This window comes from Salmo trutta, chromosome 29 (assembly GCF_901001165.1).
Source record: "Salmo trutta chromosome 29, fSalTru1.1, whole genome shotgun sequence".
Lineage (NCBI taxonomy): Eukaryota > Metazoa > Chordata > Actinopteri > Salmoniformes > Salmonidae > Salmo > Salmo trutta.
Genome location: NC_042985.1, coordinates 24,322,608 through 24,349,727, shown reverse-complemented (window position 1 = coordinate 24,349,727; position 27,120 = coordinate 24,322,608). Strand labels below are relative to the sequence as shown.

General features: G+C 43.6%; 1 protein-coding gene and 1 non-coding gene across 4 annotated transcripts in view; one reads left to right on the top strand and one right to left on the bottom strand.

The window, feature by feature from the left end:
• LOC115167169 (dysbindin domain-containing protein 1) overlaps positions 1-26,686 on the bottom strand; it is a 38,566-nt gene extending 11,880 nt beyond the window's left edge. Inside the window, exons 1-4 of one of the 3 annotated variants that reach the window (XM_029721330.1) lie at positions 26,607-26,686; positions 20,986-21,283; positions 13,370-13,525; positions 5,088-5,225 (exon numbers count right to left, since the gene is read on the bottom strand). In XM_029721330.1, coding sequence (XP_029577190.1) covers positions 5,088-5,225; positions 13,370-13,525; positions 20,986-21,016 — 325 coding nt within the window. In that variant the 5' untranslated portion in view covers positions 21,017-21,283; positions 26,607-26,686. Of the gene's footprint in view, positions 1-5,087; positions 5,226-13,369; positions 13,526-20,985; positions 21,336-26,606 lie in introns of those variants that run through there. The other 2 variants (XM_029721332.1, XM_029721331.1) reach the window with 2 other exon arrangements.
• A 224-nt stretch (positions 26,687-26,910) lies between these two features.
• Positions 26,911-26,983, top strand: trnav-cac (transfer RNA valine (anticodon CAC)). Its single transcript has one exon. It is a non-coding gene; the product is annotated as a tRNA-Val (tRNA).
• Positions 26,984-27,120: the final 137 nt, after the last annotated feature.

The window sequence follows — 27,120 nt, the reverse complement described above, 5'->3', positions numbered from 1 at the left end:
TAAAGGCCTGATTGGTGGAGTTCTGCAGAGATGGTTGTTCTTCTGGAAGGTTCTCCCATCTCCACAGAGGAACTCAGGAGCTCTGTCAGAGTGACCATCAGGTTCTTGGTCACCTCCCTGACCAAGCCCCTTCTCCACCGATTGTTCAGTTTGGCCGGGCGGCCAGCTCTACGAAGAGTCTCGGTGGTTCCAAACTTCTTCCATTTAAGAATGATGGAGGCCACTGTGTTCTTGTTGACTTTCAATGCTGCATAGTTTTTGGGTACCCTTCCCTCGATCTGTGCCTCAACACAATCCTGTCTCGGAGCTCTATGGACAATTCCTTCGACCTCATGGCTTGGTTTTTGCTCTGACATGCACTGTCAACTGTGGGACCTTATATAGACAGGTGTGTGCCTTTCCAAATCATGTCCAATCAAATGAATTTACTACAAGTGGACTCCAATCAAGTTGTAGAAACATCAAGAATGATCAATGGAATCAGGATGCACCTGAGCTCAATTTCGGAATCTCATAGCAAAGGGTCTGAATACTTACGTAAATAAGGTATAACTGTTTTTTATTTTTTATACTTTTGCAAAAATAAAAAAATTAACTGTTTTCACTTTTTCATTATGGAATATTGTGTGTAGATTGATGAGGAAAATAAATTGTTTAATCCATTTTAGAGTAAGGCTGCAACGTAAACAAATATGGAAAAAGTCAAGGGGTCTGAATACTTTCTGAATGCACTGTGTAGATGTGAAAATAAACACTTATGAGGGTCTGTATTACACAGTGGGACAGTATTATTGGCGTTTTGAACACATTTACCACCACTCTGCTATCTTAGTACCCTAGTCCTGACTCCCATTCACCAGCCATAGGTCTTAATACGACACCTAAAATCTCCGCACGGTCCCTGACCTCCTTGACAGTATCACCCCACTGAGTGAGATTATGGTTATCACACGACGCTGCTTATTCCTCCTGCTGGGCTTTTTATTGTCTGATTCGTCAGTAAAACTGCTGCACTATATCAGAGGCTATAGCCGGATGGCTGGGGATATACTGATGTTCTTCCTGTGAGTTTTATGGCTGTGGTGCTCACCGCACGAGCCCTGTGGTGAGGTTCTGCCGTCAGGACCAGGATATCTGGCATATTCACTGGAGCTCAGGGAGTCATAAGTCTCTTGTGGAGAAATGGGAAACCTTGCTGCGTTGGAGAGGGAATCACGTCATGTATTTCTCTTTCATGTTTCTCCCTTTCTCCCTCCCTCTCCCCTTTTTTAATGCTCCCTCTCCCTCTCTTTCTCCCCTCGCTGCCTCCCGCCTCTCTCTGTCACTAGGGTTCCCCAGCACACTGATCTACTTAGTCAGGTGCCTCCTACTCCTCCCCTTCAGTGGGATTATTCTAGGAGGAGGTTTTGGGGTACAGCACAATGCAATGAATAAAGCAGCCTGAGAGTTGAGGTGTATGTATGTATGTATGTATGTATGTATGTATGTATGTATGTATGTATGTATGTATGTATGTATGTATGTATGTATGTATGTATGTATGTGTGTGAGAGAGACAGAGAAAAAGAGAGAGGGTGGGTGGGGTCACTGGGGGATTAAGGCTGTGCAGATACATGCATGCACTTACGGCAGCGGTATGGGGTCGCCTGATATGAAAATGAGGTCACGGGAGAATTTCCAAAATCCCCGCCAAATATAAATATATATCTATTATAACATCGTCTTTGTGTCTCAAAATCATTGTAATGTGGTTAACCTTAAAAATATAGATCATGCAAAAAGCCTACACTTGACCATTGCACTTGAATCATTCCCACGGTGAATGGCTAGGCCAGCTATGCTATGAAACCACACACTACTGCAGAGACGTTGATATTACCGGCCGCTATTGATATGGTGAAAACAATGTGTGGGGAGGCAGAGGCACAGAAACTCACATCAATACCTTTGTCAGATAACACTGTTAAACAAAGAATTTATGCTATTGCTAGCAATCAAGAGGAAACTGACTGAATGACTCAAAAACTCCCCAGTTTATGCTCTCCAAATGGACGTTAGCTGTGAGGGCCGAGATGCCCATCCATTGACTTCTGTTCGCTATACATGTCAGGGGATGCTATTCATGAGGACATACTGTTCTGTCTCATGATTCCCGAGCATGAAACAGCACAGGGGATGTTCAGTGTGCTGTGTGGCTATATTGACGAAAAACAGATTCCATGGGATCAAATGGTGGGCTTTTACACAGATGGGGCTCCATCTATGGCAGGACGGCAGGCAGGCCTCCACACTCTAGTTAAGAATGTCTCCCTCTGCCATATGGATGCATTGTATGATACACCGAGAGCAATTGGGGGAAAAAGATGATGATTACAGAACTCAGAGATATACTGCAGCAGGTAACTTTGATTGTAAACTACATAAAATAACATCCACTGCGCTCACGCCTGTTCGCAAAACTATGTGGAGATATGGGATCAGAGCATGACAATGTTCTATTTCACACTGAGGTTTGGTGGTTATCAAGGGGGTGTGTTGGAAAGATTTTTTGCATTGAGAGAACTGTTGTCATTCACAATGCATGAAAAAAAAACAGACTTGGTTGACTTTCTGTGTAATGAAAAGAAAATGTGTCTCCTTGCATGTGACAGACGTATTTGGGAAAATGAACGAACTGAACGCAAGCATGCAGGGGAAATACAAAAACCTTCTACAGATGAGTGAGCGAATCAGTAGATTCAGAGGAAAGGATTCTTATTGGAGAGAGTCATTCAAAAGTGAACCATGCCCCTTTCCCTCGGCTGTGCATGTTTCTAAACAGAAAACAGCATCAGTAAGTGTCCCACACGAGTGATGACTGCTCACCTCCAACGCTTGGAAGAGCACTTTGGCACCTACTTTCCAATCCATTTGACTGTGATCCTGGGTCAATTGACATGCTGGTAAGTGAAATTGAATAGCTGATTAAGCTGTCATTCACAGATCACTACAGAGGAGTTTTGGTTCCTGACTCAAAGGGAATACCCTGCCATCTCCCTCTGACATTAATGCCGCATTCAAAACAACTGGGAACTCAGCTATTTCCGAATTCCGACTTCAGTGCGTTCAAGTGAACTGGGAACTCTGAAAAAATGAGCTCCGACTGGAAAAAAATTGTTTTGAATGGTCATCCAACTCGGAATTCCAACTCTGGAACTCTGGCCTCTTAGAGCTCCGACCTTCCGACCTGAAGATCACTGACATCATTATTTGACCTTGTTTTTTCCTGAGTTCCCAGTTGTCTTAAAAGCACCATTAAACTCATGGTACCCTTTGCCAACTTATATATGTATGAAGCTGGATTCTGTGCTCACGTCTGCATTAAAACCAAATATCGGTCCAGGTTGGATGTGACAGCAGATATGAGGTGCGCACTGTCGAACGTGTCCCCGGACTTTGAGAAGCTCCGACGCCACATGCATCAAGTACACCCATCTCATTAGTGGTGGTGAGAAAAGATACATTATGTCAGACTCATTTGCAGATGACTGTCATAGCCCCACATTAAAAGTATGTGATGGTGAGTTGAAAAGACAATCAAAAATACTGTTAGAATGTTTTTCAATTGACTGCCATAACTTTTTTATTTGGGGCTAACATTGGCTGTTAATTACATCATTTTTTTCACATGGTTGGGGTCGTGAGAATTTTCCAGTATCAAAATGTGGTCGTGGACCAAAAACGTTTCAGAACCCCTGATTTACGGGCTAAGGTCAGACAAGGGAGCAACACAATACCTTTTTATGGGGAGTAATGTGATAAATTGGCACGGTTCATTCCTGGGGGCAATAAGGAGAAGGAGCGTGGGTGATATCTAAGCAAGATTGCTTTAAAGTGCACCTTTGTGAGGTCATTTTAATATCCCACACATACAGCTGAACATAGCTCTCTGTGGTTCGCCATGCTGAGAACATACATGAGTTTAGAACAGGTGTATTGTAAAGTGAACATCTTAGTGCTGTTCCCAAGTGTGCACTCCTGAGAGTTCACACATATCTCTTCTTAAGAGAGACGAGGTGAGAGTGTGAGAGTGTGAGCGTAAAGCATTTGAACGGAGTGATGATGTGGAGCTCTATGAGGATCGTTCTCCCTCTCAGCAGGAAACATGGGGCTGTGGATCATAAGTAATACATTGGATGGATTTCCTGCTTCCTCTGGTTGTGAGGAGGGTGGTTTGCTGGGCCCGGACGCATCCCTGATCACAGGTTAATCAGACTTCCCTCTAACTAATGCTAATTAGTGCTATGCTACAGTAGTCTATTGTGCCCAGCCTGGGATCTGGTGCCAATAACTATCAACATTGACACAAACTGAAATGAGAATCTCCCAGAGACGCATAACAGGAATATACTGTATCTTGGTCAATATCACAAAATATAGAGAACTGCTTAAATTGCAGTAAGAATTCAGAGGAAGGTTCAATCCAATGTGCTGCTGAAGTTTTATTGGGTTCTCCCATGTGTCCCTTTCCCTGCAGCCAAAGAGACCACAATTGTAAGCTTTTTATTAGAGTGCTCTATAGACCCTGTGCGCACACACACATACACACACACACGATCAGCTAAACCTTTTAGATTTTGATGTAATGGGGTAGTATGCTACAGAATGGGGTGATATGTAAATGAGTCTGTCTAGTGGACAGAGATTTTAGAGGAGAACAGAGTAAACAGAGATAGTGTTTCTGTTTTGTCTCCTGCAGAGAGAAAAACATTCACTCTAACATCCAACTGTGTTCACCCGAAGTAGGAGGAAATTCAATTTGGGTAATGGTTCTCTCAAGGCGAACAAAGACAATGTTTTAGCCAGTCCATCACACTAGGGTCATCTTGGTTAGAGAACACGCGGGTTGTCAAATCCACCATTCAATGGTTAATGAATTGAGTAGATTGATTGGTTAATGAATTGAGTAGATTGATTGGTTAATGAATTGAGTAGATTGATTGGTTAATTTGTTGATTAATTGAGTACATTGATTGGTTCATTTGTTGATTAATTGAGTACATTGATTGGTTCATTTGTTTTAATTGAGTATCTGAAAATGGTCTAACCTGCTGGGGACTCGTTGTGGTTCTCCTCATCAGAGTCAGCGAACACCTCAGCCAGCTCCTGGTCAGACATGTCGGTTAGCTCTGTCAGGTCCAGGAGGTCAAAGTGCACCTCCAGGGAGGACACGCTGCTCAGAGGCTCTGCAGGGTCAGAGAGAGAAAGGAAATGAGTAAGGTCATAGTTATGGACTGTTATGGAGTAGCTGGTGGGTTTTATGATAAACTCAATAACAACCCAGTAGATGTGTAATATCTCACTACAGCTCAATGCTGTCTACACAACTCACCCAGAACACCCCCTCCGCCACACACATACACAACCCTCCACACCCTCCTGACCCTCCCTCTCATTCTCAGTGCCCCCTGCTGTGGAACTTATCTCTCGTGTTGTTTTGATGCTCTGTGCCATACTGTAATAGAAAGATAAAAAGAAGGCCTGTCTTATCTGTTTCACAGAGAGACAGCTTGGCTTTGTGTGCTGAACTGTCCTTTGGAAGAGATATGGGTCTCTGTGTCAGAATGATGCCAATCTTAACAGCCAATGTTTGACTGGAGCATCAGGACAAGGGCCAGAGAAGCTAGAAATAGAGGGTATTAAAACAACATGGTTAGATTGTTCCTTCTCCTCGCCCTCTGTCCTGAGTGTATGGCACCTGTTCTTGATTCCAAAAGTCACTGATACCCCAGGCCCTGCTCCAATGTCTATTGATACACCAGAGCAGCACGACTGTGCCGTTAACGTGTACCGTTTTTATTCACGTTAAAAAAAGAGCATGACAGTCCCAACATTCCACACTGGCAGCATTCATGCAGTATGGCAGTTAAATGTATATTTTAGTTACACATGCTTTGCTAAGCATCTATGGAGTGGTACAGCCCCATGCTTGTCTGACACAATGCTTTGGGCTGGGTGGAGCTGGCACTCTTTAGCGATCATGGGTGAGGCATAACGGCTGACCGTGTGCTCTATGTGGTGTTAATAGTAAGGGACTGTATGTACTTCATGTATGTGTGTGTGTTTATGTATGTGCTGTGGAGGCATATCTCTGTGAACACTTCTAGTATTTTTGGCTTGTGAGTGGGTGTATATAGCTGTGTGTCTGTGTGTAGAGAGAGAGCGGGGGTGGATGGTTTTTAAGGATACCGTTTCCCAGCTAATTTCTCTCTACCAGCCAGGCAGAATACTGCCACAGGGTGGATCACAGCCCTCTCCTCAACACTCCTTTGTTCCGCTGCTGCACAGCCCCATTCTCTCGCTGTTCTCTCACTCTCCTGATAAATATAGCACAGACCTTGATTTAAGAAGATAAAAACCTTTAACCATATTATTATAAGTCAGAGAGAGTTGATAATCATGCTAAAATCATAATCCTGGTGTGGTGTCTCTGCTGTATTTCACACATTGTGAGGAGACATGGGCAGAGTTACACTGACGATTTGAGATGGAGAATTTCATTGGGTGCCAGAAGTTCCCAGACAATTGAATTCTACAATATAAATGATCCTCAACAATGTGAGCTCCAATAAAACAATCTCCACTCCAACTCCTTTCCGCCTTGAATTTGGAAGCTCTTCCTGGTAAGCCCTTCTGTGGATTACAGTATTATTGTCACTGAATGCTTGGTGCCAACATGGATGATGGTTTGTCAAACTCTGTATAACTTTGGCTCTTACAGTGAGTGGTGGCCTTGCTTTGCCTGGGATACCCTGCTACTCACAACAACAAGAGACATTTTGTACAGTACTTGCTGAAAAGAACAATATAAAATCCTCCAACAATCTCTATTGTCTTGTTCCTCTGTACCAGACCTGTCCACAGACAGTATAAATACTGATTACATCTGCCTGTGTGTTCCAGGCACTAGCTCCCATGAGAGGATATGTGAGGGGACAAGTGGAACGAGAGAGGAGAGGAGAAGGAGTGGGAGACAGTCAAGATGAGAGGAACGCCAGTGAGGAGAGAGTTGAGAGGAGAGGAGAAGGAGTGGGAGACAGTAAAGATGAGAGGAACGCCAGTGAGGAGAGAGTTGAGAGGAGAGGAACGCCAGTGAGGAGAGAGTTGAGAGGAGAGGAACGTCAGTGAGGAGAGAGTTGAGAGGAGAGGAACGTCAGTGAGGAGAGAGTTGAGAGGAGAGGAAGGTAAAGATATTGCGGGTTGACATTCCGCTGTCGTTTAAAGTCTTCTAATGAGACAACTGCAGCCATAGAGGATCAGAGACAGAGAAACAGACACTCCTGTCTCACCTTCGCTTAATGAGCCACTCATTTAACGACGTGGGAGGCTCAGGCTGCCCCTTTGCACTACTCCTCCCTCACTGAATGGGAGGAAGTTGCCACTAGACACTGATCTAAGGTTAGTTTTACATTATCCAACCTTAATGGTGAAGGCTAGGATTTGGGGAGGTTAAGCTGATCCTCGATATTTGGTTAAGGGCAACTTCTACCTCCCTAGGGCTTTGGGCTAGCCTGCTGTACATATCTAGGACCATCTTACATGGAAAAGTACACAACTGACCTTAGATCCGTATAGATGGGGAGACTGGGGGTCAGTCAGTGTGTGTCTGAGGGGTTAACTGGACTCCACAGCATCAGCTGAATCATATGCAGTGATAAAGGCCTGATTAGCATTATGGGATGTCAAGAGCTCTGTCTCCATGGTGTGCCAGCTGTTTCCTCAGAGTAAATCTCTACAGGCCTGCTTGGTTCACTTGGCTAATCTAAATTTGAACGATTCCCCGACTGTTTGTTCCACCTGCCCCGGTTTCCGGAAGGATGTAGACTGTGGTGTGAGTGGATGATAGAGGCTCGCCTCGTAGGAGGCTGTTGCTGATTACTGCTGAGGTGTGGTGGTTACTCAGGTGCTTACACCCAGGTGAGTGCTACACTTTTGGGCGGTGGATCTGTTCCAGCCTACCTACAGAGGAGGAGTAGCTGTGAACTTCAGAGACAGATGTTGCCTGATGAAGCGCTCCAGAGCTGCCTGTCTGACCAATGTTTCTCCCGCCTCACTGGACCATCCACTCAAGCTACTCCTGTACTTACTGTATTATCATCCAGCTGTGGAAGACCTTCTCTCATGAACTGCAAGCTCCCTGAATTCTTTTTTTATGTTTTTTTAAGCGAGATTCTGTATGGAAAGCGCTATATAAAATAAATGATTATATTATTAATCAACTGAATCCATTTACCATGCTTCAGATACACTGCATCAAAAAAAGCCCATCTCTGTAAACAATCTTTAGTATTTAGCTGGTTGTGACATGCAATAACATAGCAATATTTACCAGCGTGGATGACATGGGCTTATAAGGTCAATTAGATATAATGGTGTGAAATGGTTTGAGTAGCCGAGCACAAACACGGTACACAGGGAATTGAAGTATTAAGCAGAGCCATTAGATCTGTGCAGGCCAGGCTCTTTAACTACCTGACCAGATATAAAGCTGGTCCGCTCACCCACGTTACGACTTTAATAAAATGCATTACCGAAGCCTGTCAGGCGTAACAGCATGACATTAGCCTCGCTCAGACTCTGGGGCTGAGATAACACAAGGCTAAAAAGGTCATGATAGCCATAGTAACGGACCTGAAAGAAGCAACACCTGCCCCATATTGGTTTTGATGGGGGGAATGAAAGAGCCTGTCTCCACAGCTGTCAGCAGTCTCACACAGCAGCAGAACAGCTCTGATTGTGAATGAAGCCCTGGTATGTTCCATGGTTTAGGCTATATTCTAGCCATTAGACTAGACCATGTGACCTGGTATGTTCCATGGTTTAGGCTATATTCTAGCCATTAGACTAGACCATGTGACCTGGTATGTTCCATGGTTTAGGCTATATTCTAGCCATTAGACTAGACCATGTGACCTGGTATGTTCCATGGTTTAGGCTATATTCTAGCCATTAGACTAGACCATGTGACCTGGTATGTTCCATGGTTTAGGCTATATTCTAGCCATTAGACTAGACCATGTGACCTGGTATGTTCCATGGTTTAGGCTATATTCTAGTCATTAGACTAGACCATGTGACCTGGTATGTTCCATGGTTTAGGCTATATTCTAGCCATTAGACTAGACCATGTGACCTGGTATGTTCCATGGTTTAGGCTATATTCTAGCCATTAGACTAGACCATGTGACCTGGTATGTTCCATGGTTTAGGCTATATTCTAGCCATTAGACTAGACCATGTGACCTGGTATGTTCCATGGTTTAGGCTATATTCTAGCCATTAGACTAGACCATGTGACCTGGTATGTTCCATGGTTTAGGCTATATTCTAGCCATTAGACTAGACCATGTGACCTGGTATGTGGCATGGTTTAGGCTATATTCTAGCCATTAGACTAGACCATGTGACCTGGTATATTCCATGGTTTAGGCTATATTCTAGCCATTAGACTAGACCATGTGACCTGGTATGTGGCATGGTTTAGGCTATATTCTAGCCATTAGACTAGACCATGAGCAAGCTGGATAATGAAATGTGCCCATGCATATTTTAATAAATCTACAAAATCTATTATATGGGGGGTGCTGTCCTACTCTAATACCCCCATACTATATTCTACTTCATCAGTCCTCTAAGCCGACACACCCTCAGGGCTTGCATCAGGTGCAACCCCTCCCTGACAAAATTATTTGGGTTTAAGAATGTATTGAGGGGAAGTGTGAATATGGAAGAGGAATGTAGGGTACAATGTGTGTGTGTGTGTGTGTGTGTGTGTGTGTGTGTGTGTGTGTGTGTGTGTGTGTGTGTGTGTGTGTGTGTGTGTGTGTGTGGTAGGGAGGGAGGGAGGGAGGGATGGAAGGCCTAAGATCAGACTTTGAGAATAGCTTCTACTGGATGAGTTCTCCCCAGAGGCCCCGAATAGGCTTGCCCACGGCTGTCTGCCTCTTGAATCTCCCAGCAAGAGCAGGAGAGAGGAAGGGAGAGGAAGGGAGAGAAATGGAGAGAAAGGGAGAGAAAGAGAGAGAAGAGGGAGTGAGGGAAGAGAAGTAGTTAAAATGAGTTAGGAGAGAGAGGGAGAGAGGGGAGATGAAGACAGAAAGGGGTTATAAAGAAATGCCACCTCTGCTTTATCTCTCTCTCTTTTTCTGTCTCTCTCTAAACTAGTTAGTCATCCCAGTCCCCTTTGTTAATTTCTTTCCTCTACCCCTCTACTCTCCTCTAACCCCTCCTCTACCCCTCCTCTCTTCTTTCCTGTCTTCTCCCACCCCCATTTCTCCTTGAATAATTGATCAGTAACACATTTTCCCTCCCAGCAAGGTTGGTGTCTCTCTGGGAGCCCATTGGCGGGACTAGACCCATAATACATTCACATTGAGAAGGAAAGGTGTCAGTCATACAGTAGACTAGTATGGCAGCTGTTTAAAGGATGCTAAGCAGTAGCCCACTTGTGAAGCACACACACACACCCAAACCAACCACTTGTCCTTCTTGTCCTACTATTTTTGGCCGACGGTTACAAATTGAAAATGACAAAAGAGGACTTAGAAATGACTTTTGCTGTTTCTTTGGCTTTTGGCCCCAACTTAAATGCAGCCTAAGGTATTTCCTTTTTATTGTTCTTCTCCCTTCTCTTCGCTCTGCCTTCTCTCACTCCCCTCCACTCTCTGTGGTTGTACTCAGGGATCTCTCTGTCTCTGTCTCTCCTCTCTGCCAGGATGTACTGTATATTGAAAATGTAATAGAATGTAAGATAAGGGGAGAGGGAAGAGTATACATGTAATGGAAAAGAGGAACGGACAAACTCAATTGGAAAGAAAAATTGAGAGAGTGAGAGATAAGAAAGAGTTTGGGAAAACAAATCTGGGGAGAGAAAGATGAGGGAGAAGAGGGGTAATCTGCCTTAGTGAAGACTGAGATAATTGCCTGGTAGGCTGGGCTGTCAATAGCAGTAGTCTGGCTGAGGGGAGCGGTGGAGAGACTGGGGGCTCCATCAAAAAGTAGAATGCCTCTGTATCTGACCCCCCCCCCCCCCCCCAGGCCCCCCAGCCTCCCCATGGCTCACTGATCATTAGCCTAGCCAGAGCAGCCTATAATGAGGATTGAGGGGGGTGACGGGGTAAGCTAGAGACATGGTTGTAAGGATCTCCCCCTTTAGCAAAACGATGAGCACAGTATAGGATAGTCAGTCTGAACAACAGCCTGTAATGAGGCTATAATGATTCCCAAACACTCTCATACACTCAGGCTTTAACAGGGGCTTCCACTGTGTCTCAGTAGGATTGGTTATAGTGCACAGTGTGATGCTTGGCTCAGAGCAAGTAAACTGGACCTGGCCTTATCTAGAGGTAACAAAGTCATTGGGTCCAGCCAAACTCAGCAAGAGGGCTATTAACAACTTTATCCAATTGTTATTCACTCCCACAATTCATAAACTGTTGTAGAAAAGAAATGTACTAGTTTTATGATGTAACTAAAGGGTTTTTGTAAAGGAACACACATGGGATTTGACAGAGTACCACATTTCACCCTCCCTCCCTCCCCTCTCTGTCCGTAGGGTAACTGTGCCCCAGGTGTCTCATTAAGGCAGAAGGACACAGATACTGGGCTGTAGTGGCCGCCTCCCTGAATGGGTGTTTAGTCGATGTGTAGATAAAGACCTCCTTGTGAGGCTTGTGTCTGTCTCTGTGTCTGTCTGCCTCTGGCTCAGCCCTGGGCCTGGTGCAGATAGGCACAGTGACACATGGCTCCCTCTGTGGGGGGACAGACACACAATGATGCCTTTTAGCTGGGGGCTTGGAAGTGGGGATGGGTACAGGACAGGGTGGAAGTCGGGTCAGGGAAACTGGGAAGATGGGCGCAATATATCCCAATTTAACCCCAGAGGAAGTGAGGAACTGACCACAGTGTGTACCTGTGCCCCAACGCCAAACTAAAAAAATGACCCACCTCTTACACACAAAAAAATGAAGGTTTCTCAAGGGTTCTTTGGGAAGGGGGAAGGTTCTATATGGAACAATCCTGACCCAAAGAACCCTTTGAGCCCTTCAATGGTTCTTTGCAGCTCCATTTTATTTTATTTTAGTAATAATTAAAATATAGGTGCGGCGGCTCATTCAAATATTTTGGGCCGTGGATTAGTCACAGCTCTTTTTGTGCAACCGTGAGTGAGGGTGTAATTCCAGTTAATGTAATCTGTTGTCTTATGCTATCACATGTTATATGTGACAAAGGCTAGTGATGTGTTCTTGTGAAAGATTCACATATGGCCTTGTGTCAATTCAGAATGATTAACTAAGTCAGTAGTTATCAATAATCTCCTCAGGGACTGTCACGATTCCCACCGACGGTGGCGCCCCCTCCTGCTCGGGTGGCGCCCCCTCCTGCTCGGGTGGCGCTCGGCGGTCGTCGTCACCGGCCTACTAGCTGCCACTGATTCCCTTTTTGTTTTCCCCCTTTCTGTTATTGTTTGCACCTGTTCTTAGTGGGGGTGATTAGCGGGGCTATATGAGCTAGCTGGCCCGCCTGCTCTTTGTGCGGGATTGTTTATCTGTTGTATGCTTGTGTACACGCTGGTTGTGTTTTTGCGCTAGTGCGTTGGTTTTGCGCCGACTGTGTTTTCCCCTGTGTTTGGGGCACTTTGTTTTGTGTGCGCTCTCATCGCTGTTTGGGGTGGCTTGTGTTTTTCGCCATTTGGCCCATTAAAAGCCACTACCCTGTATTCGCTGCTTCCTGCGTTTGATTCCTCACCCACGACGCCCGAGCATTACAGGGACCCACAGCCATTCCAGAGCTGGCACACCTGATTTAATTTGTTAAAACACAATAATAACTGCAATGGAATTTTAACAATATAATATGGCTAGTAAACCAGAATAATGGAATTTTAACAATATAATATGGCTAGTAAACCAGAATAATGGAATTTTAACAATATAATATGGCTAGTAAACCAGAATAAAAACCATGCTACGGTTCTACAAAGAACCTTTGAGATTGAGAAAGGTCCTTTTTTGGTGCCACTGTATATAGAATATTTTTTCATGGTTCTTTATAAAACCTTAAAAAAAAAAAGTTTCCATATAGCACCAAAAAGGGTTCCGCTATGGTTACAACCTTTGGTTGGTTCTATAAAGAACTTTTAAAGGTTTGTAGAACTGTACAGTTTTTTTTAAATTTTGGCTTACTAGCCATATTATATTGTTAAAATTCCATCCAACTACCATCCATAATTACCATCCTCCCCCACTCCTTTTTTCTATCCATCCATCCAATCCACCCTCCATCCATCCATCCATCCATCCATCCACCACTCCTCCATCGCTCCCCTTACCCCGGTACTCACGTCTCCTCTCGGTGACGTGCAGCAGGCCAGCGGTGTGTCCTGGAAGCCCTCCCTCCTCTTCCCCCACTGGGTGATGGTACAACTCCTTGGAAAGGTCCCCTGAGCTGGAAGGCTTCAGCAACTTCTGGATGTCTTTATTGGGCTCTGTGGTGGCAAACACACACACACGTACGCACACACACAGAAACAGTGGGAGAGAGCAAATGAGACAGGTAAGAGTGAGTGTTCGTTGTCATTGTCTAGCCCTTCCTGCATCCATGATCTCCTTTTATTCATGCTTGGCAGGTGTGTTTTGTGATGCATTTACGCTGTGTGCTGGTAATCATATTTAGCCGCTGTGCATCTCGCCTCAGGAAGCAGTGCGTGACTAACAGGCTATTTTGGGTGACCATGCCTATCCATCTTCTCCTGAGGATGTCTTATGTGACATTTGTTTATGGACCCACCCTGCTGTGCACAATGCTGTATAACACAGACACACATACTTGCACACATACGTGCACACATACAGTGGGGAGAACAAGTATTTGATACACTGCCGAGGTCTGTAATTTTTATCATAGGCACACTTCAACTGTGAGAGACGGAATCTAAAACAAAAATCCAGAAAATCACATTGTATGATTTTTAAGTAAATAATTACCATTTTATTGCATGACATAAGTATTTGATACATCAGAAAAGCAGAACTTAATATTTGGTACAGAAACCTTTGTTTGCAATTATAGAGATCATACGTTTCCTGTAGTTCTTGACCAGGGTTGCACACACTGCAGCAGGGATTTTGGCCCACAACTCCATACAGACCTTCTCCAGATCCTTCAGGTTTCGGGGCTGTCGCTGGGCAATACGGACTTTCAGCTCCTTCCAAAGATTTTCTATTGGGTTCAGGTCTGGAGACTGGCTAGGCCACTCCAGGACCTTGAGATGCTTCTTACGGAGCCACTCCTTAGTTGCCCTGGCTGTGTGTTTCGGGTCGTTGTCATGCTGGAAGACCCAGCCACGACCAATCTTCAATGCTCTGACTGAGGGAAGGAGGTTGTTGGCCAAGATCTCGCGATACATGGCCCCATCCATCCTCCCCTCAATACGGTGCAGTCATCCTGTCCCCTTTGCAGAAAAGCATCCCCAAAGAATGATGTTTCCACCTCCATGCTTCACAGTTGGGATGGTGTTCTTGGGGTTGTACTCATCCTTTTTCTTCCTCCAAACACAGAGAGTGGAGTTTAGACCAAAAAGCTATATTTTTGTCTCATCAGACCACATGACCTTCTCCCATTCCTCCTCTGGATCATCCAGATGGTCATTGGCAAACTTCAGACGGGCCTGGACATGCGCTGGCTTGAGCAGGGGGACCTTGCGTGCGCTGCAGGATTTTAATCCATGACGGCATAGTGTGTTACTAATAGTTTTCTTTGAGACTGTGGTCCCAGCTCTCTTCAGGTCATTGACCAGGTCCTGCCGTGTAGTTCTGGGCTGATCCCTCACCTTCCTCATGATCATTGATGCCCCACGAGGTGAGATCTTGCATGGAGCCCCAGACCGAGGGTGATTGACCGTCATCTTGAACTTCTTCCATTTTCTAATAATTGCGCCAACAGTTGTTGCCTTCTCACCAAGCTGCTTGCCTATTGTCCTGTAGCCCATCCCAGCCTTGTGCAGGTCTACAATTTTATCCCTGATGTCCTTACACAGCTCTTTGGTCTTGGCCATTGTGGAGAGGTTGGAGTCTGTTTGATTGAGTGTGTGGACAGGTGTCTTTTATACAGGTAATGAGTTCAAACAGGTGCAGTTAATACAGGTAATGAGTGGAGAACAGGAGGGCTTCTTAAAGAAAAACTAACAGGTCTGTGAGAGCCGGAATTCTTACTGGTTGGTAGGTGATCAAATACGTATGTCATGCAATAAAATGCAAATTAATTGCTTAAAAATCATACAATGTGATTTTCTGGATTTTTGTTTCAGATTCCGTCTCTCACAGTTGAAGTGTACATATGATAAAAATTACAGACCTCTACATGCTTTGTAAGTAGGAAAACCTGCAAAATCGGCAGAGTATCAAATACTTGTTCTCCCCACTGTACGTGAATAAACACACGCACATGTACACACACACACACACACACACACACATAGTAAATAAACACTTCATAAAATACCAGTATTGGCATTTGGGTTGCAACAGAAAGAATATAAATCACCAATCTAGAATTTCTAAATGTGTTGAAAAATCAACAATTATTAAGTTTTCTGCAATATAACCCCAAGTGTACATTTCAAAGTGGAAAATTCTGTTTTTATAGCATTTCAATTGTCAGATGAGAAAGCGTTTGTCTTACTTGTTCTATTTTCAGATATCTTGGTGCTCCTGTCTTTCTACAGAGCCTGTTTCACTGTCTTGGGCTGTGCTTTGCTCACAGGGAAAAGAGATTGTGTGTTGTTATGTAAAAGGTTGTCCTGTGACAGTAGCTCTACTGTTTCAGTTTCACTACCTCCGTTTCAATGAACCACCGCCTCAGAGCCTCCCTAGACTCACTCACATGTTTTATTTAAAGAGTTAAAACTCTGAAACTCTCATTTTATCCACTTCACTAAACCTTTTTACTGTGGCTCTCTATCCCTTTATTTCCCCTCTCATTTCAGAGTTGAGGTTTTTATCCCTTTGGACTACAATTACCACAGGGCCGTCATTCTGTGTAGCTTTTCAAAGAAGCTAAGGGGATGAAATGGAACCAAAATTAGATTTTTATCAAAGTTCATATTACTCTTCTACCAGGCTCACACAGTTAAATGATCCACTTCCTATTGAATAACTCCCTCACATCTAGTGTAATATTTAGTGTAATAGGAGGGTTTGAACAGGAGGTTAACCATGAGTGCTGATGATAATCTACAGTAACATTAATCCCCAGGTTATTACATCACCTACTGTATCTACATTAACCCCTGAATAACTCTGTTCCCTTTCCTTAACACTGCATGCTGTGGGTTTTACCATAGACAGGTTTACATATACACTCCCTGTTTTATCTAGAAATAAATGTAGTATGCACAGTATCTATGTTCTGTGTGTGTGTGTGTGTGTGTGTGTTTGAATGTATGGAGTTGTGTGTAAAGGTAATTTAGATTTCCTCCAGTGTGTGTGAGTCATGTACAGACAATGATGGAAAGAGACTTATGTGGATGTGCTTGTGTACTTGGCCAAGTTGGACATTCAATTAGGTTTAAATTGAAAATGGCTGTCTCATCTGATGTTCTGAGACAACACATTCCTTGGAGGAAGACCACATTCCACCAGGCTCTGAGTCATGGAATATTATCCAGGGAGCTGAGGTGTATCTTAGAAGACTCACAAACCAACACACAGCCACATACAGAGACCTCTAGTCTCTCTCACACATGCCTATATACACCTAAACATTCGGTAAACTCATATGCACAGTCATCTACAGAGCACACTCCCCACTCTAGTAGAAATCCATACACACTAGATCAAACTGTCACACATTCACACACACATTTTCACACATGTAAGTGTACACGCGCACCCACCCACCCACACTTCTCAGGGTGGTGTCCTGTACTAACTCTAGCCCATCCAAAAGGCTCCTTAACAGCTTCTACCCCCAAGCCATTAGACTCCTGAACAGCTAATCAAATGGCTACCCAGACTATTTGCATTGTCCCCCCCTCCCTCTTTAACACTGCTGTCACTCTCTGTTTATTATCTATGCACAGTCACTTTAACTCTACCTACATGTACATATTACCTCGCACATTGACTCTGTACCGGTACCCCCTGTATATAGCCTCCACACTGACTCTGTACCGGTACCCCCTGTATATAGCCTCCACACTGACTCTGTACCGGTACCCCCTGTATATAGCCTCCACATTGACTCTGTATATAGCCTCCACACTGACTCTGTATATAGCCTCCACACTGACTCTGTATATAGCCTCCACACTGACTCTGTATATAGCCTCCACACTGACTCTGTATATAGCCTCCACACTGACTCTGTATATAGCCTCCACATTGACTCTGTATATAGCCTCCACACTGACTCTGTATATAGCCTCCACACTGACTCTGTATATAGCCTCCACACTGACTCTGTATATAGCCTCCACACTGACTCTGTATATAGCCTCCACACTGACTCTGTATATAGCCTCCACACCGACTCTGTATATAGCCTCCACACCGACTCTGTATATAGCCTCCACACTGACTCTGTATATAGCCTCCACACTGACTCTGTATATAGCCTCCACACTGACTCTGTATATAGCCTCCACACTGACTCTGTATATAGCCTCCACACTGACTCTGTATATAGCCTCCACACTGACTCTGTATATAGCCTCCACATTGTTATTTACTGTTGCTCTTTAATTACTATTATTCTTTTTTTAGTCGTTTTTTTTACTTATCTATTTTTTACTTAACACCTATTTTTCTTAAAACTGCATTGTTGGTTGAGGGCTTGTAAGTAAGCATTTCACTGTAAGGTCTACACCTGTTATATTCGGCATATGTGACAAATAGAATTTGATTTGATCTCCAGATTCCTCTGAGTCATGCGGCACATTGCCACCTCACTGACTGCAGCAACAAGCGTTAGAGCAGAACACAGCACACAGGGAGGAGAGGGGGATGGAGATGGGTGAGAAAGGAGAGAGGGAGAGCGGGATGAAGGTGTGGGTGAAAAGAGGAGAGAGATAGATGAGAAAGTAGCAGCAGGAGCGTTCTAGAGGTTAACATCCTCCATGCTGGGCTGCCCTCCCCAAGCCCTCTGTTGGACATCATCATCATGTTGTCCCTCAGACTGCACAATCACTGTGGAAACATCCACATCCATAGGAATGGAGAAGAGCATCTTTGGCACAGATTGTGTGTGTGTGTGTGTGTGTGTGTGTGTGTGTGTGTGTGTGTGTGTGTGTGTGTGTGTGTGTGTGTGTGTGTGTCACACACACAGAGAAGGGTGTGGCATTTCAAAGGGTTGGCAAAGCAAGTCACAGACTAAAAATGATGGATTCCCATTTCACCCTGGATACAAGGCTTGCTGTTGGCTATCGATTTATTTTTTGCAGCGAGGGTCCAAACAAGCTGACAGAATACAGCTCCACTTTCCCTTCTCTATAATGAGGTGGTGATACTATTTACCGTTTGCTACTTCATTCCCCATATCTGTTACCCCCCTCTGTCTGTCACTCTGCCTCACAGTCACACACAATTAATGTTTACGCCAGTGGAGGCTGCTGAGGGGGAGGATGGCTCACAATAATGGATGGAATGTAGCGAATGGAATGGAAACCATGTGTTTGATACCATTCCAACTCCAGCTATTACCACAGGCCCATCCTCCCCAATTAAGGTGCCACCAACCTCCTGTGGTTTACGCCTCATATCAATTGCCAAGTGTAGTCGGGTACATGCTTTACGTGCATAGACACACACATAGTATTCAATCAAAGTGTAGTAGGGATTTTTAAGGTGAATAAAAAAGAAGAGCCGTCACAGATGACGTCAATCAAAATCAATCTGGTTTAACACAACTCCTCCAGAACAGAAGCAGAGAGCATATTCTAATCTCACAGCACCAATGTTCCGTAAACACCCACTGAGAGGCTTGTAGGAAGTCACAAAATCAGCTGCTACAGGATCACACAGTGTCACAGAATACAATAACAGTCAGTGTCCTCTGTCCTTGTATCTCCAGTCTGGTGTCAATCACTATCAACAGATATGAGAACAATCCATAACATTCCGTATCAGGTCTAGTGACCATCAAACCATACACAAATGAGTGTCTGAAGCAGAACACTGGAAATCTTGTGTATTAGCCAGCATAAAAGGAAAACATATAAATATGCTAAGCACTGTGTAAAATGAACTTAATTTATTAAAAATATTCCCATGACACAAAGGCACATCATAGTATGAAAGGCACATCACAGTATGTAATGCCTTGCTTCCTTTATTTTGTTAGCCACCAAGTATTATTGTACATGGCACATGTCAATGTTGATACTGTAAATATGTGTACTGTAAGAATGCTCTAGAATGAGATGGATCTGCTAGGTATTGCGGTGGTAGTGACATATGAGGAGACTCATTGGACTCATTGACTAAACCAGCTACTGTACATATGTGGCTCTGGGGACTGAGGTTGTATGTGTCTTCATCCTTAATGGGTCAGACATAAATCCTAGACGAATAAGTATCAGTCCTACATGGTCTAGGGTAAATGTGTCAGTGAGTCAGGTAGCTAGCCTAGCCACCTAACGTGCCCCCAACCTGAGACACTTTTCAAAAGAGAGGACTGTTCATCTGTTTCTCAATACTCTGGAATGTCTTATTGTACAATCCTACTGATCATACGAAAGCAATAAACTTAACCTAGCCGACTGCAGAGATCTGAATGAGCTGACACTACCTCAGGGTCCTCTTGACCCAGTGTGCCCTACTATAAATGCCTACTGACTGAGCACTCTGAGCACCATCTGTGCACAGTATGTTTAATGGGACATGGTGAACACACCACCAGCCAACAGTGAAAGGACTGGAGTGTGCTGTTTGAAAGGCCACTCTTTCAGACTTCGGCTCACACTGGTCCTAGCAATCACGCATGACTTCCTCTGAATCAGGTTCACACACACACACACACACACACACACACACACACCACAACAGTTTAATCAAACTCAACATATCGGTTCAATAAAATCAATCTTCTTTCAACAGTAAAGGCAACAGGAAGTAAGTCTCTCCACACCCTTCTCCCAACATACTGTTCTCTCTCTAACACCCATCCTTTTTTCCTTTATCACAGATAACAATCCATCCTACAGGAAATGATGTTGCTATGATCCGTTATATCAATGTCATTAAGGTATTGTGTCTAATTGATACCATACAAATCATATCTTGTTTATCACATCTTATTAACTACATTGTGTCAACACAAGGTACTGAAATAGCTCTACACACAACAACATCCTCCATATCTGAAAACAGCAACATGAACATGTGTTCCTCTTCCTTTCTCTCCCAACCATGTCATCAACATGTAAGCATTCAACACATATTTCATATGCATTTAGTCTAAACATACTAAGAATAGTATGGCTTCATTAACACTTTATATATTCTCCAATTCAGACCTGTAGAAACATCCACCTCTATCTTATTTCCATCCTTAATGTTGGCTACTGTTTCCTCTACTCTACAGTATCATCCGCAGTCCACTGATGTGCACTGCATGTGGGCTAATAGATTAACAGAAACCACTGATAAGAGAATTTACTACACTAATATACTAATATATAGTCAAAGCTGGCAGAGTACATGACTTAACTAACATAACCATCTAGGCTGCTAGAGTATATGTCTGGGGGAAAACAGAGCACCTATTCTCAGAAACCAAGTCTGGGCTAACAGAGAATTTAAATGTGACAATAGAGTGAAAGAGGCTGGTATGATAGACTACCATGAATAGACATAACATAGAGTCAGTCTGGAAAGACATGGTGATGAACAGTCTGGTCTAGGCTGATGGATTCTATGCTAACAGTGAATAATGTGAAGCTGCACCTACCTGGGCTCCCTGCCCCTCCCTGTGCCTCCATGCAGCCGAGCCGAGAGTGCCGTGCTGTCTATCACAACAGCATGGGAGTGGGGAGACAGACTGAGAGAGTGAGATGGAGGGAGAGAGAGAGGTATGCCAGCTCTCGTTTACCACAGCATCCGACTCCAGCTGCACTCCTTTTTTACTCCTCTGTCGTTCTTTTCCTCACTGCCTGGTGCTCATCCCTGCTCAGTGCTCTCTCACACACTCACCAGCCTGCCCAATACAGACGTGAGAACACAGTGAGTTCACCGCTCTGCTGCCCTGCCTGCCTCACAGAGAGAGAGAGAGAGAGAGAGAGAGCGAGAGAGAGAGAGAGAGAGAGAGAGAGAGAGAGAGAGAGAGAGAACACAGCAATGTTCTATAAGCACATTATGAAAGAGCTCGGCGAATGCAGAATAAAGAGAGATCTAGAGAGAGGGAGAAAAAGAGGGGGGATAGTGAGAAAGTGAGAGAGAGCAGGATGGGCACACTGGCAGACTGCCCAGATTGAGAGAGAGAGAGGGGGGGCTGTAGGAGGGGTGTTGGTGGGGATTTGGATAAAGGGAAGGAGGGGAGAGTTGGATACACCACATGGGTGGTGGAGAAGTATCACAGTCACTATGAGTGTGAGTGTGTGTGTCTGTGTGTGCCAATGACTGCATATATGAATGGACAAAGTCACTGATCACATGACACCATGCAATCCTATGTGAAGACTCAATAGCCAAATGAAGTCAATTAAGATGGCATATCATGGAGACATAACATGCGCAGTTTGAGCTACTCCAGGAAGTGGAGCTACTCCAGCTTGCTCAGTGCTGTCCCCTCTAAATGGGCTTCCGAGTGGTACAGCGGTCTAAGGCACTGCATCTCACTGCTAGAGGTGTCACTACCGACACCCTGTTTCGAATCCAGGTTGTATCACAACTGGCTGTGATTGGGAGTCCCATAGGGCGGCACACAATTGGCCCAGCGTCGTCCGGGTTTGGCTGGTGTAGGCCGTCATTGTAAATAAGAATTTGTTCCTAACTGACTTGCCTAGTTAAATTTAAAAAAAGGAGAAACTCAAGTTGAAGGCTGACTGTGGTACAGCAGGTTGGCAATTCAATTATCCTTTTACCTTCTTCTCTGTGTGATTTTAAAGTAATACTGTACATCTGGTGTATTAAAGGCAACTATTGGTACCATGATTATTTACACAAAGATTCCCATTTTTCTGCTAACAATGCCTGTAGTACCGCAGTTGGCCTTAAACATCCGCGGCTTCAATGAGAGGGGCAGTCGTTCTCCACTGGTGTATGTGAATGTCCATACACCTTATTAGGTAAAGATCTTAACACTCCAGTTTTAAGCCTTGTCCCACAGCAGCATAAAAATAGGATGATTAAGCACAGGACAACAGTACTGAAAATGATTTACTCTAGTAGAGGGACGGGGCAGAGAGAGAGACGGCACTATACCCATTTGCCTTTGGAAATGTGGATACAGATGTAAGATCTTAATTTGATCACCCTGTTGCAGGAGAACTTCCCTGCAATGTAGGAATTATAAACCTTTAAGTGTATTTGAGGTTTGAAAAGGCTTCTGAAGTTTGTAATTTCCACTTTGAAATTTCAGACTTGATTTTCCATTACGAAAACTGTATTAATTAACCCCTACAAAAAGGTCAATTTATTATAATCCACATAATAATTCACATTTCCTTTTGCTGCAGGATTATTTTCCTGTTGTAGCTAATTGGCTCAAATTAATATCTTACAACAGTACATCACTCTCTAACATACAGTACCTTTCAAAAGTTTGGACACACCTACTCATTACTCATCCCATCTGGTTTGCGCTTAGTGGGACTACCATTTGTTTTTCAACAGGACAATGACCCAACACAGCTCCAGGCTGTGTAAGTGCTATTTGACAAAGAAAGAGAGTAATGGAGTGCTGCATCAGATGACCTGGTCTCCACAAATCACCCGACGTCAATCCAATTGAGATGGTTTGGGATGAGTTGGACCGCAGAGTGAAGGAAAAGCAGCCAACAAGTGCTCAGTATATGTGGGAACTCCTTCAAGACTGTTGGAAAAGCATTCCAGGTGAAGCTGGTTGAGAGAATGCCAAGAATGTGCAAAGCTGTCATCAAGGCAAAGGGTGGCTACTTTGAAAAATCTAAAATGTAACACTTTTTAGGTTACTGCATGATTCCATGTGTTATTTTATAGTTTTGATAATCTTCACTACTATTCTACAATGTAGAAAATAATAAAAATAAAGAACAACCCTTGTATGAGTAGGTGTGTCCAAACTTTTGACTAGTACTGTAGGTGCAGGAGACAAACCATGGATGGATGGACACACGAGTTTGGTCTGATGTGAGTGTGTCAAATCAAATCAAATCGTATTTGTCACATGCTTCGTAAAAAACAGGTGTAGACTAACAGTGATATGCTTATTTCCCAACTGAAAAATATAACAATACTAGAAAAATTATGGATTAAAAACGAGAAATAAATACACAATGAGTAACGATATCTTGGCTATATACACAGCGTATCAGTACCAAGCCATTGTGCAGGGGTACAAGGTAATTGAGGTAGATACAGTATATACATATAGCTAGGGGTAAAGTTACTAGGCAACAGGATAAATAATAAGCAGTAGCAGCAGAGCATGTGAGTCAAAACCGTTAGTGCAAAAGGGTGTCAATGCAGATAGTCCGGATAGCCATTTGGGTAACTATTTATGAGTCTTATGGTTTGGGGGTAGAAGCTTTTAAGGGTCCTGTTGGTTGCAGATTTTGCACCGGTACTGATTGCCATGCTGTAGCAGAGAGAACTGTCTATGACTTGGGTGGCTGGTCTTCGACAATTTTTAGGGCCTTCCTCTGACACCATCTGGTATACAGGTCCTGGATGGCAGGGAGTTCAGCCTCAGTGATGTACTGGACTATACGCACTACCCTTTGTAGCGCCCAAGCAATTGCCATACCAAGTGGTGATGCAACCAGACAAGATGCTCTCAATTGTGCAGCTGTAGAACCTTTTGAGGATCTGAGGGCCCATGCTAAATATTTTCAGCCTCTTGAGGGTGCCTTCTTTACGACTGTGTTGGTGTGTGTGGACCATGTTAATTTCTTAGTGATGTGGACACCGAGGAACTTAAAGCTCTCAAACCGCTCCCCTACAGCCCCGTCGATGTGGATTAGGGTGTGCTCAGCCCTCCATTTCCTGTAGTCCACAATCAGCTCCTTTGTCTTGCTGACGTTGAGGGAGAGGTTGTTCTCCTGGCACCACACCACCAGGTCACTGACCTCCTCCCTATAGGCAGTTTCATCGTCTGTGATCAGGCTATTACCACCATGTCATCAGCAAACTTAAAAATGGTGTCATGTGTGGCCACGCAGTTGTGGGTGAACAGGGAGTACAGGAGGGGTGCAAGCACGCACCCCTGAGGGGCCCCGTGTTGAAGGTCAGTGTGGTAGATGTGTTGTTACCTACCCTCACTACCTGGGGGCGCACGTCAGAAAGTCCAGGATCCAGTTGCAGAGAGAGGTGTTCAGTCCCAGGGTCCTGAGTTTAGTGATGAGCTTGGAGGGCACTATGGTGTTGAATGGAATGAACAGCATTCTCACATAGATTGAAGTTGCCAGGGATAATAGAATGGTGCCAGAGGAGATTGCTGACGTTTTTACGGGCTCCTAACCAAGTGTGCTATTTTGTGTGTTTTTTTGCATTGTTTGTAACTTATTTTGTACATAATGTTTCTGCCACCATTTCTTATGACCGAAAAGAGCTTCTAGACATCAGACTTTAACGCAGGTCTGGGTGCCTTGTGAGAATTTGTCGGTGAGTGGGTAATAGTGGTGGTATGGAATAGTGGTATATAGGTAGAGGGTTAGTTGGTGGTGCAATTTTTTCCTTTTCACCTCTTCCTTTTTGTATAAAAAATGTAATGCGATTGACCACACACAACACATGCACAAACTAAATGTGCGAATGCCATGATACCAAAGAAGAAGAAGAAAGCGAGGTAGTTAAATGCAAGGAGTAGCTTTAATGCTTCTATAGGAAGTATCAAATAAAACGAGTTTTCTTCAAATGAAGATGTTTATAACAGATGAAGCTATTGTCAGAGTTTTGCTTTTTAATGTTACCTATTATGGTTTGTAAGCGAATGGGTGATTAACTAGAACAAAAAAAGACCATACTTTTGGGAATTTTCACAAAATGTAATCCATAGAAGGGTCCTTTGGAGGAAGGATTGTTGACATATATTTGACAATTGTATTTTAAAGCATAATTGAGGAATAAATAATTGAAGTTGGAACATTTGCAGAATTGGCTGCATTTACACAGGAAGCCCAATTCTGATATTTTTTCCACTAATTGTTTTTTTGACATATCACATCAGATCTTTTCACATATCTTTTTAAGAGCTGATATGATTGGTTAAAATACCAATTAGAGGAAAAAAAACATATTGGGCTGCCTGTGTAACCTGCCTGTGGCTGGGCCTGGCTCCCGTGGGTGGGCGGGCCTATGAGTGATTTCCTTATATTTTTGTAACCATTTCCATTTATTATTGGTTTTTCAACTTCCAACGGAAGGAAGATGAATCAAAGAGTCCACACTCATGTCATCATCAGATCCCTCTTTCTCTTCTGCAGCAGGAGCAATGCCAGCTGCAGCAGACCCAGCAGTAGCAGGAGCTGCCACAGCACCACCTGCTGGCACGGAGAAGACTTTCGAGACCATAGTTCATAACTTAATTTCCATTCAATCCATTGACAATCTTGTCTAGGCGCTCATCTTCGGCCTCGATTCCCACACTCCCCAAAATGGTACTGATATCCTTGGAGGAGTGGCTGGTGTTGCCACCGAGCACAGGCAGGAGGTAAGCGGAAACGTAACGCATTTTTAAGTCTAAACAGACACGAAACGTCGGTCACGCTGAATTTTCCGGAAGAGAAAGAGCCCTTATATGAACTGTAACTCACCAAAATCTTTGACATCGTTGCGTTTATATTTTTGTTCGTATAATATACCCTCCCTTTACTTGTATCATTGCACGTCCTGCAAACCACCTGCAGAGGGCGATCATTTTGAATCCATTATCACATTTTCTCTGCTTACAAATTGGATCATAACTCTAAAAGTAGCTGAGATCCCACCCTGGAACTTTGATACGCCCGTAGAATATATTATGTTCAACAATATATTGACACAAATTTGGCATTTTCTATATTCACGATTATATATTTTCAATATTCATCAATTAATGTAATCATTTTTTAAATCAAAATAATACTCATAATTACTGAGGTAAAACTTAATATGACACAAATTGTTGCTTTGCAGCACCTACATATCAAACATTATGGAGCCTTAAAGGAGGCCTGGGTAAGGCCAAAATGTTACAAATATTCCAACATATTTCTCAACACACATTGCGAAGTCGATGTTGACGATATAGCTAAAGTTCAAACATTTGTCATGTTGATTAAAAAAGTGAAATATCTTAGCTCCCATCATCATGCCAATGAAAACCTAATCTGTTAGAATTAGTTTAGTTAGAATTTACATTGAAAACTGAATTTACTATAGTCCATAGAATACCTTGAGAAGAAGACGCGAAGCGAGAGGGTTAGCTATCTCTCGACAAAATCTCTGCAAAATAAAGCCAATGCGTTTCTATAGGCTATGGGTTTGACTCGCATTATCAGGGCGGATACATGAGCACGTCGTCATTATATACAGCATTCTGATATACTTCAATCAGTCCATGGGTGAATCTCAAATTATATGTTCTTGATTCCTCACATCCTCTCTCCATGCCTCTTTCTCAAAAACAATTACATTTGATGAGAAGAGAAGACATGAGGAACCATGAAAAAAGAATTCAGCTACAACTAATATAGCGGTTTCCGTAGTGTAGTGGTTATCACGTTCGCCTCACACGCGAAAGGTCCCCGGTTCGAAACCGGGCGGAAACATATATTTTTGCTCTAATGCATATCGGTACACAGAAGTGATTTAATTTCTTCGGCCAATGTTACATTAAATGATAATCTAAAACATAGTGAAAATGCAATCTTGAGAGATTTTACAAAAGTGGCCAAACGAAAAGATA